The sequence below is a fragment of the Strigops habroptila genome, chromosome 15 (genome assembly GCF_004027225.2).
Source record: "Strigops habroptila isolate Jane chromosome 15, bStrHab1.2.pri, whole genome shotgun sequence".
NCBI lineage: Eukaryota > Metazoa > Chordata > Aves > Psittaciformes > Psittacidae > Strigops > Strigops habroptila.
In genome coordinates, this window is record NC_044291.2 from 7,434,944 (window position 1) to 7,454,026 (window position 19,083).

A 19,083-nucleotide genomic window follows, 5' to 3' on the forward strand; every position below is an offset into this window, starting at 1 on the left:
AATAGATCAATAGTCAATTTATTTATCTTATTCACCTGCCAGCTGTCATCTGCTTGCCTGCCTGCTTGCCTGCTTGTTAAGCTGAAAGCCTGACAGCATTTTGCGTAAGTGATTTCTTTTTCATACTTCTCTGAAATTAGATTTTGGTGAGGTGTTTTTTTGCCTCTCTCTTTCATGGCAGAGCTTCAGCCTCTAATTTGGAACTAGTTTGAATTTACGGACTGGAGTTTTCTTAAATAGATTAGGGGGGATGAGTGCCAAACCCTCACAGGAAACTAATTCTTGTAGGCCCTTTGAAAAGCTCAGCTTTGAAGCCTGACTTCTTCATGCTGGCCTAGTTAGAGAGGAGGCCAAGCTGCAGAGGAAACTGCTAAAGGAATATCGCACTGCTCAGCCTGGGGCTGTCTGGCATTTTGAGGGCACAGACTAGAAATAAAGCATCACTGACCCCATCATAATCACAGATACCCCATACAGACACAGTAAGGCAGCTCTGGTAGTAAAAGATAGCATTATAGTGCTGTTGTTGGGCTCATATCATGCCCTCATGGTGTTGTTTGCAGAGTCAAGGGCTCACAGTAACGTGGAAGAGCTATCACCCTGAGGACTGGAGATAACTATTCCTTTGTGCAGCCCATGATCAGGACAATTGGGCTAAGGAAAGGAAAGACAAAACCTCCCAAACACACAGCTTAGTTGTAGGAGCATCTGGAAGGATTCTGGAAGACTTTGGGCCAAGTTCCTGATGTGAACACAAAACTTGTTTTTTTACCTGGGCAGGACTTAAAATCTGTTTTGGTACACGCTCATTCTAACAGCTAATAACACTTGTTTGCAATGTACATAGAGGTGTCTAAAAATGCCTGTCTCAATGATTGTGAGGTGCTGTGGTGAAATGAAGGTGCAGAGATGTGTCCAGGCAGATGCTATTGTATATGCACCAAAATCCAAGAGAGCAAGAAGGCTCTAAGCATTCTCTGTCTCTGACATTAGGTCATCAGTCAATAATGTTGTGATATGCCAGGAAGAGGACATTGTAATGTTTGTATCTTGTTTTGTTATTGAAAAGGGTGTTGCCTTTGGAGGGGTTCTGTCTGCTCATCACCTATGGGGGCAGTTGATGGATTTTTATGTGTGACCTATAAGAAAGATAACCACTGAACAGAAAGGAGCTGGTGCCTTCTCCTTGCCCTGTTCCCAGGGAGCACTGGGCTGCTCCTGTTTGCTGAGTGTGCACTCTGAGTGGAATGCACTAACTGCCCTGCAGGCAATCCATCCAGAAGCAGGAGATGCTGGGGTGTTCCAGTCAGCATGACAGCTACAGGCTTTGTTCAGTGCCATCCTGCTCTGCTTTTTCCTTTTTCAAACAGGCTCTGTCTCGAGCATCATTTAATGCATTTAATTTCTTTCTGGTTTCAAGTGCCAGCCCCTGAGGTCTGTACTGAACTTGTTTCTTCACTCACATCCTTTAGTTGTCTTGGCCATTTGAAGATGGGGAATTTGATTTGCTCTGATGGCCTCTCTCTTTCAGACTTCCTGGGTAGCGATGTCATGCCCTTGGATCTCCTCGCCTCTCTGCTGGTGCAGCAGTGGGTCTGGGTGATGTACCCATTCCAGGCTTTTGGCTTTTCCTCCCTTTTCAGAATTTTCTCCACTTTTTTCTGTTTCCCTGGAGGGGTCATAGTGCTAATAAGCACTGAGACAACCCTAGTGGACCCCTCTCTCTGACATGCATGGCCTTAATGGGGAGCTCATTGGTGCAAACTATGAAGGGGTAAGTATTTTCTCAGCTGTAGCCATATACAAATAAAATATCCCCTTACTGTTACAGGGAGGAAGGGCTGGAATATGCATATCAGCCTTCCTGAGGCAGTACTTCATCCCTCTATTTCCTCTTCTTTCCCCCTTTAGGCATTAGCACCTCCTATCCCTTCCAGTCATGAGAAGAGTCGACTCTTCAGTGCTCTCACCAGACATTAGAGAGCAGACTCTCCTCTGCTGACCTGGCATGCATTTTCCTGGGCACACTCCACATTAGCATGGGCTGTCTATGCTGGCGAGACATTAGAGCATAAACAAGTGCCTCTCCCTCCACTACTCAGACGTTAGGTCATAGTTTCTCCTTATCCCGTCTCTGCATCAGAGATACAGACTCTTCCTCCTCCTTGCTAAGAGGTTTATCATCTCTTCAAAGCCCTTAAATGCTTCCCCACTGGCAGACGTTCAGGTCCTTGCTGGGGGTTTCCCCTGAGGGTCAGAAGACTGCACTAATCCTAACTGTATCATGGGGTGCCATCATAATCCTGGTCAAGTTTGGTGGCAAATTCACCTGGAAATTGAGCAAGCAACAGTGCAATATTTCTCTTTTTATAAATGCCTTGAGATGTGTAGAGGCTTCACCTGTGTTTTCCAGGCAGTGGCATTGAGACTGTGGTGTCCCTGATGGCACTGAGAAGCAGTGATAGTGCAATGGCATCTGAGAATGATTTCTGGGAGGAAAGATTTCAATGCCCTTTGGCACACAACATCCATGAATCCAAGGTCTTGGTAGATCATCCAAAGACTCACAGAATGAAGGAATCAGTGAAGATAGATGAGAGTATACTTACTAGCGCCATGAATTAGTTTTGGCCAATAGCAGCTGCTTCTTCAGGAAATGCAATTCAGTGCAGCATTGCAAGCTAATAGAAAACCTGTTCTTAGAGGTGTTTCATCACATACTTCAGGAGTTACAGGTTGGATCATTCCTAAGGTCAGAGCTATACAGTTCACTGCAAATATATTTCACCTTCTTTATTACCTCAGTAATGCAAAGTAATTTCACTAGACATACCCATTAATGTTAAGTCTATTTTCTAAATCTGCACCATCATCTTGACATCAGGTGCATCTTCCAGCACAGAGTTCTATAGGTTGTGTGGAAGATTGCTAGTATAAAAGGGTTGCTTTCAATGTAAAATCTTCTGAAACTGGGGAAGCCAAGTTTAAAATGTATTTTTGGTCATTGATCAGGAAGCTTTGCAATTTACTTGACCAATCCCAATCAAACAACAGCACCCAAAGAAAGGATACAGCCAAATGCTATGCAAAACCTTAGGAAAAGAGTTTGGAAAATATCACTAAATAAATTCAAATAATGCATAAATTATGGGGAATGGCAACTGGCTCATGGATATTCTATGAGCAGAAGATAAACATCTAAGTTAGTTGCATAAATTATTCATCACAACGTATTTGCTCAGCTTTCCTCATCAGCTATGAAAGCCACACATCCAAATGTTAGGAAAGTATAACAGAACTGGGCTTCACCTCAATGATATGCCCTAGGAGCAGGAAGCCCAGGAGACGGGTGGCATGCATAGGAACTGAGAGGGGAAAAGAGCCTCCTTTGCTATGTTGTTTTAGATATGGATTCTGCCAAAGGCTTCCGCATGAACAGGGACTGGAATTGTCCCTTGGCACCAGGCAAGGCTGAAGATATGGCAATGATTTCTTTTGAACTCCTCCTTTTGCCTTCTGCCAGTGGTGTTGTGAGATGACGTTGGACCTCATGTAAAAAATGATCCCGCTTTCCCTTTGAATCCACCATTTACCACATTTTCATTCTCTCTTCCTCCCTTCTCCCATCTTCATTGCCCACTGCTTTCCTGTTTTATGGGAAGTAATAACCACCTCTTTGGAGAGGAAAAGAGATGGCATTTTTCCTATGCTTGCTAGTGATGATAGGAACATGGGCATCTCTATTTATTACAAACTTTGCCTGTCTTTCAGCATCCACATATACCTCTTCTCATGCAGTGTGTAACTACTGATGTGACCATTCCTTCTTCATGCAAATGGGATTTCCTTATATAGTTAGATCTGGGATTGCAACATAAACTGGGAATAAGAGCAACCTCTCCTGGTGTGTCAGAGACAAGCTGTTTATCTTACTTTTAAGGTTTTATCTATCTCAAAAATCAACTGGAACTCCCAGACATATCCCTTCCACATGTTCTAAGTACTGGGATTGGACACTATTCTGGGACAGCAGAGAAAACCCCATATATTCTTCTCTGTGTAGTGTACTCATTATCTGCAGACAACTTTGGAGCCACTCCTGGTAGTAGGATCCTGGTGTACAAGTTATTTTGGGTTGAGTTTGGGGATGTGGTTTTGGCCTTTTGGCAGATTTTTGTAGCATAGACCAATGTTTCTGTGGATTTCAATGTTTGACACTAATGATTCTGGATGTGGTAAGAGAGGTGTTTTGTTTTGGCATTTTTACTTGGCTTATGAAAGCCTGGGAGCTACAGAGGGGGCATTAGCTCAGATGTAAAGAGATGTTTAAGTAACAAGCTGGCACTTTCCTATTTTAGTGAATGCAGCTACTGGTGGGCAGCCTGGGGTGTTGTGATGGGGTGGAATCTAAATAAATACATGCATAATTGCATTAAGTAAAATAACCTGGCGAACACAAAGCGGACTGAGTGCAGGATCATCTGGGGGGAAAAAATGATCTGTTTTGGGATCCTGGTTTTGTAACTGACTTAGAGCACCTCCTAATCTGCCTGCTTGTCAGGTTTGCTACCAGCAAATTGGGATTGCTGGTGCTGGTTGATACAGTTTGGTAGGAAATGCAAGGTATTGTTATTCCTATTGTACTGGGTTTGACTTGGTGTTATGTATTAACTCGCACTTGCCATCAAAACAGGGCTGGACCCTAGGATCCCACTGAGAATGAATGCCAAGTCCAAGTGAAGGTTTCCAATTAGTCTTTTATTAATTCTTAGGTTACAGCTTGAACTGGTGCCTCCAGAGAGGGACCCCTACCCCAATTCGTACCTCCCAATTACACCTGTACCACCAGCACCCATCCCCAGGTCCAACCACTTAATATTGGTTGATGGTCTCTCACTTTCTTATGCACTGGCCTTACTTCTGAAGGTACTTCATTCTCATGGAAATGACTCCTTGGTCTTTTTATTCTTTATCCCACTTATCTCTTCTAAATCCAGCTAGTTCCTTGTAAGCGGCATTAGTTTTCTCAAAGTTTATTCTTGGTCAGCTCTTGCAGCCTAAGGCTGCAGTTACTTTAGCGGCTAATGTTAAGCCACTAATGCTAAACTGGACTATTCACAGAGAATAGTTAATCCAACTTCTTCTGTAAAACTGGGATAGAGTTAACTTTTCCATAGTAGCCAGTACGAGGCTGATCTTTAGTGAGTTCTTTGGTTAGAAACAGTGTTGCCAATCCCAGGATGTTTTGGTTCCTGCTGGAAACACTGTTGCCAGCCCCTAGCAGTTGGGGCGCCTGTTGAGCAGCGCTTATACAGTCATTCACACAGCGCTGTTCTGCTCCTCACACCCCACCAGGCAGCTGGGGGGGCACAAGGGGTTGAGGGGGGGGGGGATGCAGCCGGGGCAGCTGATCCCAGCTGACCCAAGGGGTATCCCAGACCATATGGAATCATGCTTAGCTGGGGAAGAAGGAGGAAGGGGGGATATTGGGAGTGATGGTTTTTGTCTTCCCAAGTCACCGTTATGTGTGATGGAGCCCTGGTTTCCTGGGGGTGGCTGAGCAGTTGCCTGACCATGGCAAGTGTGAATGGATTCCTTGATTTGCTTTGCTTCTACTTTACCCATTAAGCTGTCTTTATCTCAAGACACAAATATTTTCATTTTTACCCTTCTGATTTCTCCTCCCCATCCCACCGAAGGGGCAGTGGGCAAGTGGCTTAGTGGGGCTCAGTTGCCAGCTGAGGTTAAACCCCAACACCTGTTACTTAAAGCTTTGTCTTAAACCTGAATTATAGGAATAAGTGAAAGAAAAGTGACGAAGAAGCTTGTGACTTGTGACTTGATTATCTGGAAAAGAGCTTAACATAGTGCAGGTGCATTGCAGGAGAGGAGTTATAAATAATATCCTTGCCTTTTAAGAAGGCCTTGCTCAATAGTTTTCAAAAGACATTAATAGGCTTCTCACCTTTTAGGTGCTCAGCTGGTGATGTTTGAGGCCTGTCTTTGAGATCACAGATGTGCAAGGTTTTCTCTAGGCATTTCCCTCTGTGTTGTTTCAAAATGGATACCTGCAATAAAGAGCTGCATTTGCAAACATCATTTTTTCCCCCAGTAGCTCTCAGTTTAAAAGAAGGGATTTGAAAATCACTATTTTTCAAAAGGAAAGGAAGAAAACCAAAACCTTAATTTTCATCCTAGCCTCTGCTTATATCCAAATGGATCATTTTTGGTGGTATTTCAAAATGATCTTTTGCTGTACTCCTCGTGCTGAAAGATTAAGATGTTTAGAGAAAGTGCTTCCTTCAGCCTTGCTTTGCAAAAGCATGTCAAGAAGTCTTGTGGACACAGGGATATAGCAACTATCAGACTGGGCTAGATCTGCAGTCTAACTGATGAACTTTTCTGACAAAAACTAGGATTTTCTGCTTTATGGAGACTTTTAAGACTCCAAAGTCTGCATAGATGATAGGGCCAGCCTACTTCCTTTGCTGGAAGGGAAATGCAGCCCTTTTCTACATATCTCTCTGCAAACTCTGAGGCTACCTCCTCTTCGGTCCAGACCCTGATCCTCAAACGGTATTGTCATTGTGCAGTAATGTCTCTCCTTTCCTCTTCTCCTCCTCCTTTCCCTGTGTCTAGCCTTGTGGCCTCGTGTGTATTCATGTGGCAGTGTCCAACAGGATTGTCCCCTTCTCCATCTTCCTTTCCTTCCCTCGGTGACTCTCCCTGTCCCTCCAGACTGAGAGCCTCAGTCCTGTTGTGTTCCTGTGTTGTTATATAGGGAGTTTGCCCGTTGGAAGGTGAGGAACACAGCCATTGAGCGGAGGGACCTGCTCCACAATCCACTGCCCCTGATGCCTGAGTTCCAGAGGAGCATCCGCCTCCTGGGCAGGAGACCCACCACGCAGCAGTTCATCGATACCATCATCAAAAAGTACGGCACCCACATCCTCATCTCTGCCACCCTGGGAGGTAGGTGGCAACCTGGGCAGCTTCCTCACATGGGTGGTGGGGTGGTGAAGGCACTGGGCAGCACCTACAGAGCACTTTGGAGGATGGCTGGTAGCATGGAGGTAGGCTGCAGCTCCACCAACTGAAGCCTGTCCCATTGTCAGATGGTGGGAAGATCCCTGGAGTAGAAATAGCCTTTGCAAATGAATTCACAATGTGATGTGTGTGCATTCAGCATCTGTGCTACGTGTGCACTGGTGCTCCTCTGACAACAGCGTATGTGTATCAGTGTGTGTCAAGATAAACATGCTTCATTTAGCTGCGGAGCCTGTCTGTCATTCCTCTGCCTCTGTCCTTCATTTGACAATAGAATGTGTGATCCCCCTTTTTTTTTCCTTCCAGAATGAAACCAAATTCAGGGGAAAAACCATCTTTTCTTGCTGGAACTGGAGGAATTTTAAACAGCTTCAGGATGAGGGAGTTCAAGGAGTTGGGCAGAGAATATGTGCAGCAGGGGAGGAGGCAGCCAGAAAGGCTTGTGCTGAATACATAAGTGAGCACAGTAACGCAGGGTAGGCTCTTGAAAAAACAATAGTTGAGTAAAACTCAATGTATGTGCAAGGACTGCAGAGAGGCTTGTGTGTGCAAGTGGAATATGTCAGTGATGACATAAGATATAGTGCTGTAGGGCCATTAACCCATGAGTGTGCACTGCTATCGGTGCTGCACGAACATTTCAAGTACTGAGTATTGAAAACAGGGTGAAAAGCAGAAGCTCCTTGATATTTGTTGCTAATTTCTTTCCCTCTTGTATTATTTTTACCATTCTTTACCCCTTTGGGGTATGCATTTAAATGCCTTTCTTCTGAGACATGCTGTCTCTTAAGAGTGATTCTGCAGTGGGAAAGGGTCTTAATTTTAGTACAGTTTGTTGCTGTTGCTTCTTCTAATATACCTGGCCTCCAGCCTTGCCACTTTGCGAAGTTTATGGTGAACTTTGAGGGATTTCTGGCCATCTGTCTGTTCCCAAAGCATTCTGCAGACACTAGGATGAGACGGAGATGAGGTTAGATGTGTGCATATGATTCATGCACAAATTAGGTGGTAGGTAAATTGGCGCAGTTCCATTGAAGTCAAATGGCCTCTCATGTGGCATGTCCTTCAAAGGTCCTCAGGCTGCTTTTGCAGCCCAGGCAGCCAAAACATCCCTCCATCTGCAAGAAATGTGAGAAAAAGCAGGTTTCCATGCACCAAAGGGTACAAGTGACTGCCTGCATCAGGCCTTAATGAAGTCTGCATAAAGATAAACTGCTTTTTGTGGAGGAAATCACTTTTCAGGACCATATTTTACAAAAGCCAGCCAAGTAAAGACTCCAGTAAAGTATTGACAGTGTTTTTGTGGGTTTGCTATTCTTTCCATTGACATTCCTTTTTCTTGCCACTTGCATCCATGGAAATCTGAAAGAAGACCTTTGATGGTGAAATATATTTTTAATTTTGCCTGGCTGAGGTTGTGAATTATTCACAGGGGTTTGTTTCTTCTCCTGATTTTTACAACACAACACTTTTAAATATGCAGAGGCTTGTAACAAGAACTGGTGTTGGAGAGGAGTGCTAAACGCTCCATCAGCCCAGAGCCTGGAGAGCAATGGGAGGGGAGCAAAGAAGGATTTATCTTGGCTATGGCAGTCCCAGAGAAAATGTAGATGAAGCTGGGCATGCATTATGCAAGGAGGACGCATTCTAATCACAGGTTGTGGGCTAACCACCACCACTGGGATATAAAACCAGGCATGTCCTGGCACCCTTGTTCTCCCAAGACTGTCTCCTCAGAAGAGTCACAAGGATTCTGCTTTGGATTACAGTGGTTTGTAATTTACCTGATATCTTATTAGGTTGCAAAGGAGTGACAAGCACACAGGAAATTGTTCAGCTTTTAAATGCCAGCTGTTGCATGGTCCCCAGGAGGCTGGGTGATGGATCAGGCCAGCCCACCTCAATCCAGCAGCTATTTTCACACCTGGCCACATGAGGAACAGCTCTGACGCTTTTCAGCCTACAGAGCAGCCACATCCCCCTGGAGCCCAATAAAAAGCAGCTCTGCTCCAGTTTAGTTCTGACAAAGGAATTGGTGAAGGGTCATTTTGAGGGCACCCATGCTCTGGGATGGAGCACACAGATCTGAGAGGCAATTTGCAGGGAAAGCCCTGAAGGAAACGCAACTTTGAACATAGCATCTGCTTAATAAATGAGAAATGAAGACTTAATAATGCAGCAAAAGTCTGTTAACCTCTCTTGATCTAAGTGTTGCTTTCTCATGCACATGCTCCGTGGGAATGCTGTGCTTTTCCAGGTCTGTACACACCCACACGGAATAGGGTTTCCAGTAATAGTATTTCTGCTCAGTACCCTTCACTCCTCAGGGCAGTATTTGTCCCTCAAGAAAAGCGTCAAATTCCATGGGCTTTACTTCCCTGCTTTCTTCCTCTTACTCCTAGTGCAAGGGTCCAAGCACCTCAGAGAGGGGAAAAATGGCAACTTTTTGTGGGGAAATCACTGATCTGCACTGCCCTAAAACACAGGTTTATCCTTTCTGATATCTAGGAGCTGTTTCAATTGCTCATTGCCTGCTTTGTGTTGTCTAGGGACAGAAAGGCGTTTGATTTCCTGGTGATCTGAAACCAGTGGTATTATCTGGTGCAATTCAATTCAGGCTTCCTGGTTGCTCTATTCAAGACATCTCCAATCCCAGCATTCCTCTAGTTAAAATGAACTAGTCTGGAATGAAATGGTCCTGATTTTTGTGCCTTGACTATTAATAAAGGCATGACATTCTTCCAGAAAAAGCTGTTTTTTTCCAGTTACTGGTGGAATTGAAGAGTTGCTGCCTGGATCCAACAGGTTCCTCTGAGAATAGCAGCTAAAAGGAGAATTCTCCAGGTCTTCCCTCTCCTGTCACAGCCCTGCAAAGAGGTGGCAAAGCATCACTTATGTCTGCTGCATGTCCATGCTATTAAATACTGCTGCTACATGCAAGATACAAAACTTTTGGCTCTCGGCTAACTCCTATTGGTGTTCCAATAGGAGTTATTATGTTCCTTTTGCTGGCAAAAAAGTTGTCTCATGCAAATTCACAAAGTCTGTCCTTCCTTCAAATCCCCCAGTAAAAGTCACTTCAAAGATGAAATCTGACAACACGTCAACAGTGGCTGGGCATCTGGTGTGTGGTGACCGCTGTTTCTTGTGCTAATCACAGTCATCTTATTACCTTGTGCTTTGCCACCTGTCTGCTGTATACAGCTGTTGTCTCCTCAGATATGTGGGTTTTAAATGCTCTAGGACAGGATCTATCTTTCTGCTGTTTGTGTGGCTAGAGCCTGATGTGATAGAGCCTTGATCCCTGCCAAGGCCTCCTCATGCTGTTCAATGTACAATGACGATAACAGTGATAAAGGAATAAAGCAGCTCATTTTCCGGGAAAAGTGTATTTGTGAGAGGTAACAATGAGGACACTGTTACTACAACAACTTTGATCGTGGGCAAAGGATATGATGTTATTCTAAAGAAAATATTAAAGAGAGAAAGTTTTCCATGCCAAACTTTGCCACTTTAGCTCCTGTGAAGCCAATTAAAAGATTTCAACTGATCGATTCTTTTGATGAAAACTATCTTCTTTCCACCAAAAAAAATTTCATTTTTCATCTCAAAGCCAAAGGCTCAATCCTCAACATATCAATAGCTTGAAAAAAAACCCTAAAATCCAATAAAAAAAATTTTGATTTTCATCCAGAATATTTTTGGTTTGTTTTCAGGCATTTGGCTTCCAGATGAAAGCTGGAAAATATCCAAGGAAAGCAAAAGCAGGGGGGGAGAGGGGGGAAGTTTTTTGCATGTGTGCAATAAAAGAAATTATTTGGACAAATCAAACTACTTCAGCTAATAAGAATTTTGAAGAAAAGTGCTTGTTCTCCAAAACAACAATATGTAAAAATGCTGAAGAGCAAAACATTTCTTGGCTGAGAAAGTGGTGGAACATTATTTTCCTCTTTGACCATGCTATTATTGCAAAGGATGATGTATTCATCAGTGGTTCATCTATCAAATCAGAACAAGTGTCATTCCTCTCATTAAGAGGGCTCTGTAGAAATGGCACATTTCTACCGTGGGTGTCTGTTGTCTTTGTTAAAATCAGAGCTTCACGTGTTAAGGGTGCAGGATGGTTTTCTACCCTTTTACGCCTCCTGTAGTGCCAGCCTTATGTTAAGGATGAGCTGGATTTTAATCTGGCTCATACATCACGGACTGAATGTTTAGGTAAATGTTATTTCTCAGCTCTGTGCCCTTTTCATACCTCTCTTGTTACATTCAGATTTCTGCTGATGTTTAGGATGTTTGGGGTTCTCGGATATTAGCTGCTTCACTCCCAGATTGTCTGTGGTTACTGGTTCAAAATCGCCTATTGTCCATTACCTCATACAATATTCTTCACTCTCCACTTAAATTCCCTGAATGACACTCTACAAGAGGAAGAAAAGCAGGAAGGGTGGTTGGTTTAAATCAGCTTTCTTATTTGCTCTTTCCTCTGATTGCTCCCCTTCACTCACCTCCTTGCCCTTATTATTTTTGCATGCTCACTGGAAGCTGAAGAAGTGCAACTAGCATTTGTCTGTCCTCTGTACCCACCTACATGACTATATCCCATTGGCAACTTAAATCGTCACTTATTCCTGCTAGAAATCAGGCCAGATAGACCTACATAAAAGTGGCATCTTCTGTCAGGTGTGCATCATTCTAGAGGTGCTGCCCTAGAAAGTGTTTCTCAAGTGGGATGAATGGTTTGAATCCTTTCCAGCAGTTGTGGTACAGCTACGCTGGTTAATAAATGTCCAGAATGTTATCTACTCAGTTCAGTGGAGCTGCTCTACAAGTGTGGTGGACCTGGCCTTTCTGGCTGAATAGACAAGGAGAGTTTCTCATACTAACTACAGTGAGGTTCTGGTACTGGTGAGGAAGGGTGGATGCATTTAAAAGTGCTTTAGGTGTTGGACTTTTCTTTCTTTAGGTGCCACGTGTGACATCATATGTTCCTGTTCAGATGAACCTCCATGGCAGCCTGAAATCTCGTTTTCTTTCTGCTGCAGGAGAGGAGGCCTTGACCATGTACATGGACAAAAGCCGCCTCGACAGAAAGTCAGGAAATGCTACCCAGAGCGTTGAAGCGTTGCACCAGCTTGCTTCCTCCTACTTTGTAGACCGTGATGGCACCATGAGGAGACTCCATGAGATCCAGATCTCTACCGGAGCAATCAAGGTATTGTCTCTTGCCTTGGGAAGAGAAAGAAGATTGTGTGCCCATACCAATACTGTGGGGATTTGGGCAGGACTTTGCTAGTCCAGTGTGATGTCTTTTTTGATCACAAGTTGTTTTGTTCCTGCACTGAGTTTCTGGGTAAATTGTTCTCTTATTGACCTTACTGAAGAATTGATTTCCCTAGGGCCAGTAACACCTGGAAAGAGGCGGGGTATTCAGTGTGGTAGTTGTGTGGGATAGGAGACTTCCACTATGTGAGGCAGTGACCTCTAGAAGGGGGAGAGGGAACAGATAATCCAGATCAGTAATGGAGGTTGGAAGGGAAAGGCGGGTCTGAAATGGACAACCCCGTCCAACCCAGGAGTATTCTCATCTTGCAGGTATAAGACTGCTGAACATCTCTCAGGTGAATTTACTACAAGAAGAGATGAAAAACTCAGTGTGGCATTACTGAGGCATCTGGAATGAAACGGACTGAGAGACAGCTTGAGGGTTGCAGCAGGACGGAAGGGAAGCTGCTCAGAGCATACAAAATAGGGAAAATGGCTCTGCAGACAAAGGCTGCCTCCTCTGAAAGCAATCATCCTATACTGGGGAGGGATTTTATTGTTGCAGAGTTCACTCCAGGGAAGGAGATGTGGATGGAGTCATCATTGTTAGCCATTTCTGAAAGGTTTCAGCTCTGTGGTGTCTCATGGCTGAGTCTGTTCCCTTTTGGGTGGGAAAACGTATTGAGATATTGAAACAGTGACAGCAGATAATCACCCTTTGTAAATTCAGGAAGGGCAGTTCTCCTCCGTGTCTGGAAACCAACAGCAACCGCCGCAGCAACAGCACTGCAGGTCATCTGTGCCTCCATCTATCCTCAGCACAAGGATGGTGTGCACATATGTTGTGGGAGCACTAGGCACCATAGTGGGCTGGCAATCCATCTCTGTATCTTGCTTTCCAATAAGAGAAGCCAGGGAATAATTCCTCTACTGGCTTCTGATGTTCTCCAGTGGAGATCCTCTATGAGAAGCATCAATCTGCAGGACCTCATTGCCAAGTCCAGAATAACATGCAGTACCATAAAGAAAGCAGACACAATTCACTCTATTTTCACTTGTGAGCAAGCCAAACATGAGCTGTGTCTGTCCAATGTGGGGCATTTTTTTCCCTATTAGGGGAGATGCACTTTGGATTGCATCAGTTGCTGACAAGGAGTCATTATATTACGAGGTCTGAAGCTGCTTGGGGAAGATGTGGTGCAGGAATCAAAGGGAACACTCTCTGTTTTCTACATCCTCCATAGGTAACAGAAACTCGGACTGGCCCCCTGGGCTGTAACAGCTACGACAATCTGGACTCTGTGAGTTCTGTCCTTCTGCAAAGCACTGAGAGCAAACTCCACCTGCAAGGTAGGGCACAGGAATGAGGGAGATGGTAATACAGGGCATGGAGTGGGGGGATGAAATGGAAGGGGCGGGTGCTTTCTAATATCCTTTTCCCCTCCTCTGTTTGCTGTTATTGCTGCCTTCACTGTAAGTTGCCTGAAGCAAGACTGGTGGCTTCATATGATGCTCAGCACAGCAGAGCCGGGGCATGACAGGGACTGAGCTACAGGCACAAGGAACTGCAGGCTGGACCCGCAGAAGTGCCCCTTGTCATTCAATTTTGATGGACTTATGCACATAATATGTACACCAATATAAATAAATGTGACTTCTTCCTTTAATACTGAAGGGGCATTCTGTCCACGTCTCTCTCTGTCCCTCCCAAATTGCTGATTCGTGTAAGAGGTTTGCAGATCAGCTTTTGGGACTCTCTAATGACCATAATCTTTGGGAAAAGTCATTATTTGGATGCTAGAAGCCATGGCTTCAGTCCCAGCTGGAGAGCTGGTCCAGAAGTCAGCAGATAGAGGTCATGACTGAATTAATACATACATACACGCTGGTTAGCAAGAAGTCAACTTCAGTAGAAGGAGGAAATTCACTGGGTGTGTAATTTACAAAGGTTATTCCCAAGATTTTTGACAAAATAAGGAAATGTGGGATTTAATTGCTCATTTGCCCAGCTGGTTTTATTTCTGGAATCCTTGTACTTGCACAAACTTTAATTTTTCAGATGAATGGGCTACATTACATCTTCCGCTTAGAGTATAATTTGGCAAGTGCTGTTTTAATCTTGGTTGCACAGAAAGTGGGTTTCATTTACTGAGTCATGTTGTGGATATATTGTTGTTGTTGTTATTATTTGCCTTTAAAAATAATAGGCAGGTTGTTTTCACTATTCCCGTGATTGTCTAAATCACTGAGTTCTGGTTCTTACCTAATTAACAATAAATGATTTGAGGCTTTTTATACACTGCAATGATGGCTGCTGGTAATGAAAACCCAAGGATGACACATCAGATAACTAGGTAAACAGTTAAATAACAGACAGATGGGTTTATAGGCAGACAAAGTGATAAGTAGGTGAATCAATACATCTCTATTGGCTATCTGATTCTACAAGAGAAGAGAAAAAGCAAGATGCCTGAGAGGGGGAAAGGAGGTGAAGAGGGAAAATTTAGGATATGGGGGATGTAAGGTGGATGAGACTGTGACATGTGATGAGAGTAGACAGAGACGTCAGGGGCCAAACACACATGGCATAACCCAGCCCAGAAAGAGATCAGACCCAATCCAAGGGATATGGGGAGGAATGTAAGAACTCCTCCTAATAGAACAAAGTGACCTTTAAAGCCACACCTGAGTTTTCTGCCTAATCTGGAGTGTGGTTCTTGGGATAATTACCCAGGATCCTTCCTCTGCTCTGAGAGGCTTCATTAGGAATTAGTCACAAGGCTGCAGGTAATGGATCATGACCGAGTCTCCTCTGATCTGATTAGCAGCCGAGCATGAGCTTCTAACAGAAATCCATGTTTCTACCTTCATGTCATTCCAGCTCTGAGGCTGGCTCAATAAAAGAGCAGCTTCTTCGTGACAGGGAGAATTTTTGTTTCTGCACTTGCTGCTGCCCAGCCCTGAGAGTTGTGGCTTCAAAGATGATGCAATGGCCAGACCCAGAGCTAAGCTACATTCATGTTGCATGAAGGGCTCAGGAAGGTCATCCAGCCTGGTCCAGGGGAGGACCTGGATGCTTGTATAGTGCAGGGTGTTTGGTTCTGTGCCTATGGTTACATGGACAGAAAAGCATCGCTAATTTATAAACCAGTATCCACATGGACCCAGCATATATGTACATCTGTGTTTGGAGTATATACAGGTACATCATAGTACATACACTATCACATAGTACATATGTTACCACAGTAGCTTACGTTTCCCTTTTTCCTACCTGGAGGCAGGTTCTCCATCCCATGCATGAGGAGGGCTGTATGGTGATGCAGCTTCCCTACAAGGGATGGGGGGGATCCTGTGGTGGGCCAGGATCTCCCAGGTAACTGCGCTTCCTTGCACATTGTATCCTCCTTTCCCTGCTACCATTCCTTTGCCTGCCTCTGCCTCTAATGTGGCTGACGCATGAGCTGCCTGGGAAAGGAGTAAATCAGAGCATAGGAGGGAAAGATGCTAACAGCTCTGCAGTGGTCTAGTGGGAAACAGGAGTTTGTTCCCTGGAAAAGTGTCCTAGGCTGGAATTTGAACATTTGGGGGGGGGGGGGGGGGGGGGAACAACACTTTGAAAAGTTTTGGGAAATTAAAATTCCAGAGACATATCCTCTTGGATACTGTGACAGTATATGTCAATATTACAACATGGCACTATTTCAGCAAGGTAAAAGCCTTCTGTGCTATTCTAAAGATTGTGACATTAAACAGGAAATAGTGCATATTAGGTAGTTACGTCAAATGTGGTAATAGAATATTAAGATTTGCATTACAATTCATATTAAAGCCTTTGCCAGAATGGGCAGAGCAGTAATGACAACACAACACAGTCCAGCTTTTCACTGAAACAAAATGAGGAAGTATAAAAAAGATACATTTAGACCTTTCCCTGTCAAAAGTGCTTTTGGAGTCAACATGCTCTCACCAAATGCTTCAATGAAACTGCATTTTCAACAGAGAACTCTTCTGTGGAAAATGTTTCAAATAGCTCCAATTTAGAGCTGGGAAAATTTACCTCTTTTAATGCAGGAAGCCTTTTATATACAGTCCAAAGGCAAACATCTCTCTCTAATAGTTTTTCTAGGTGAATTAAGGACATGTCCCCTTGTGAGACACTTCACATTCCACCTGTAGTTATCTAAGACAAATCTATATCAAATCCGTGCTGCTTTTAATTTTTAAAGGGGAACTTCATGCTTTACACAGAGGCAGAATTCCTCCTTCTGATCAATGTTACCTTAACACTTGTCACCAGCACACCTACCTTCTGCATCTCTTAGCAGCTACTGAGGCTGCTGTGGGGGATGAGCCCATTCCTTATGCATCCTGGCTTGGACTGAGGCATTCATCCCATGAAAATGGCCCAGTATCTCAGCCTTTAAGGTTGCCCCCTGCTTGGCTGCTTACATGAGGTTCCTTTATCAGTAACGCTAATACAGATTTCTTCCACAAGGAAATTCCTGGCTGGAATATCTCTGAGTCATATGTGCAGTTTTAAACTTAGGGCTTTGTGTTTGGAGTATGCACACTTGTGTTTGGATGAGCAGCTGGATTTGTGTGTCACTAGTTCCTGGTCTAAGCACATATTTGAATATATGCTGCTTGTTAAATGCTGCAGTTAGCTGCCTGGATTCCAGCAGAGCTGCTTACCTGATTAAAGTTCAGTATTTATATATAAGTGTTCTTTTGAGTTGGTGCTAAGTGTACGGGGGGATGATTGCCTTTTAAATCTGAGATTATTTCTTAAAGAGAAGATCCTCGAAAGGCTTTTTTAGAAACCACGAGTTTTATGGGCAAAAAGCAAGCATGCACGTGAGGCACTCTGCAATGCAGGATAAGCCTGTGTCATATTTTGGAGGTTAGTGGGTATTTGTGTTTCTGTGTGTGCTGAGATACACAGTCATTGCCCATTGCAATGGGAAGAGCTTTCCCTGAAACTTCAGTTGCTTTATTTTACCCCTATTCACTCCGGGGAAAAAAAAATATCCCTAAAGCCAGTTTCATTTGGGACCAAACAGCTTGTCAGTGCTGTTATTCAATCTAAAATTCAAAGAGAAAATATGGTAAGCTAAAGAACCTGTGATCATTTGGGTTTCATATTCAAAGGCTGAGGCCAGGGCAGATTGCTCCTCCATGAAGCAGAGAGTGGAAAGATTTATTCATGGGACGTGGACCGTTAATAAACAGGATCAATGCACATCAAGAACTCCAGCCCCCCTCTCCTGTGAGCTTGCAAGCTCAGTGATTATAGCAGCCTTTAGGCTCTCCAAACCCCATTTGTAGATCTCTGTTCTCCAACAGCACTTCACTTTCTTTCCATCCTGAAGGAGAGTCTTGGAGCTTGGCAGGTGGGACCATCCCTAATGTCAGTGTGAAAAGGGACCATCCCTCTGTGGTGGTTGCTTCAGATAAACCCCTAAAAGAGATTGAACTTCAGTGCTTCCTGCAGACAACAGGGCAAAAGCTGAGCTTTTTGTTGAGAAACATCTCAGGAAAGCCCAAAGGACCTCAAAATTCTGATCTCGGTAGACTATTATTGAGGTGTTCACAGGGATGCTGCAGACTGGGGTCAGCCCCTTACATGTTTCCTCCCTTTCACACACCACAGAAAAGGTAGCAGGATCTATGCACACATGATGCTTCCAAATGCTGGGCTTGAAACCCTTGTGCAAGTGTCATAAATGTCTTCTCCTGCCGAAGGTTGTTCTGTGTTCATCCTGGTAGTTGCCACCATTCCATGTTGTGCTGTTGTCTGATTAGGTCATACAACAGGGCAGCTGCTGCCACTGGGTGCAGTGCTTGGAGACTGTGCCCTGGCAATAGCAGGAGGGGAAAGGAAGCAAAGGTCCCTGTGCCTTCAATAACCTCCTGATCCCCTCAGAGCTTGGTCTTCCAGAGGGACCTTGTCAAGGCAGAGGTGGTCTCTGTGGAACCAAAACAAAAGGGTAATGGGGGTCCCAAGGGCACAGCCCACCACTTTCCTCTTGCCTGAGGTGACCATGACCTATCACAGAGATGGGCCTGAACTCCTGAAAGGAGTCACAGCCCCTTTTGGCCTTCCTGCACACTCTCATCCTCTGAATTATTGTCTTATTTTCATTCCACTCCAATGAGCTGTCAGCCACGGATACAGTAATTCAGCACAATAGAAACACCAACAGATGGGTAATTGACCCGTATGCCTTCATTACACCAGAGTTCAGTGCTGCTACTAAAGCCATAAACTCCTATATCTGCTACTTCAAAATCCCTGGGCCTTTTATGCAGAAGGTGAGTGGTCCAGGCTTCCTGTGAATGCTCGCTCAGAGTTATTGTCATCTCTGTCTCATGCACCAGAGACACTGACTGAGTCTGACAAGCAGGATTCACCAGGTAGAAAAGAACAGCTGTGAATCCTCAGGGATATCTCTAGGGAGCCTGGAGAAGAGGGCTGGAGAAGGACAGGCTGGAAAATCAAGCACACTGCACACAGGGCAAACACTTAAACTGTTATCATGTCCTCTGGTACCTGAGCAAGTGTCCACCTACACTAATGCCTGCACAGATGGATGGATACACAAACACTCAGATGGAGAAAGAGATATGGGGATAGAGCTCTCCACTAATGTAAATCTTCAGAGCACCACTGAAATCACTGGCACTAAATCCATTTGCACTTTTATAGGATTTGGCAAGTAGCCTTCCTAGCAGGGAGCAAGCTGAAAAGACTTTCGGTATCCAACTCCT

General features: G+C 44.3%; 1 protein-coding gene across 1 annotated transcript in view; it reads left to right on the plus strand.

The window, feature by feature from the left end:
* Nucleotides 1–19,083, plus strand: part of BRINP1 (BMP/retinoic acid inducible neural specific 1) — an 87,799-nt gene that overhangs the window by 53,458 nt on the left and 15,258 nt on the right. The window contains exons 3-5 of the mRNA XM_030507178.1: nucleotides 6,782–6,972; nucleotides 12,093–12,262; nucleotides 13,557–13,662. Of these exons, the coding sequence (XP_030363038.1) occupies nucleotides 6,782–6,972; nucleotides 12,093–12,262; nucleotides 13,557–13,662 (467 nt within the window). The remainder of the gene's footprint in view (nucleotides 1–6,781; nucleotides 6,973–12,092; nucleotides 12,263–13,556; nucleotides 13,663–19,083) is intronic.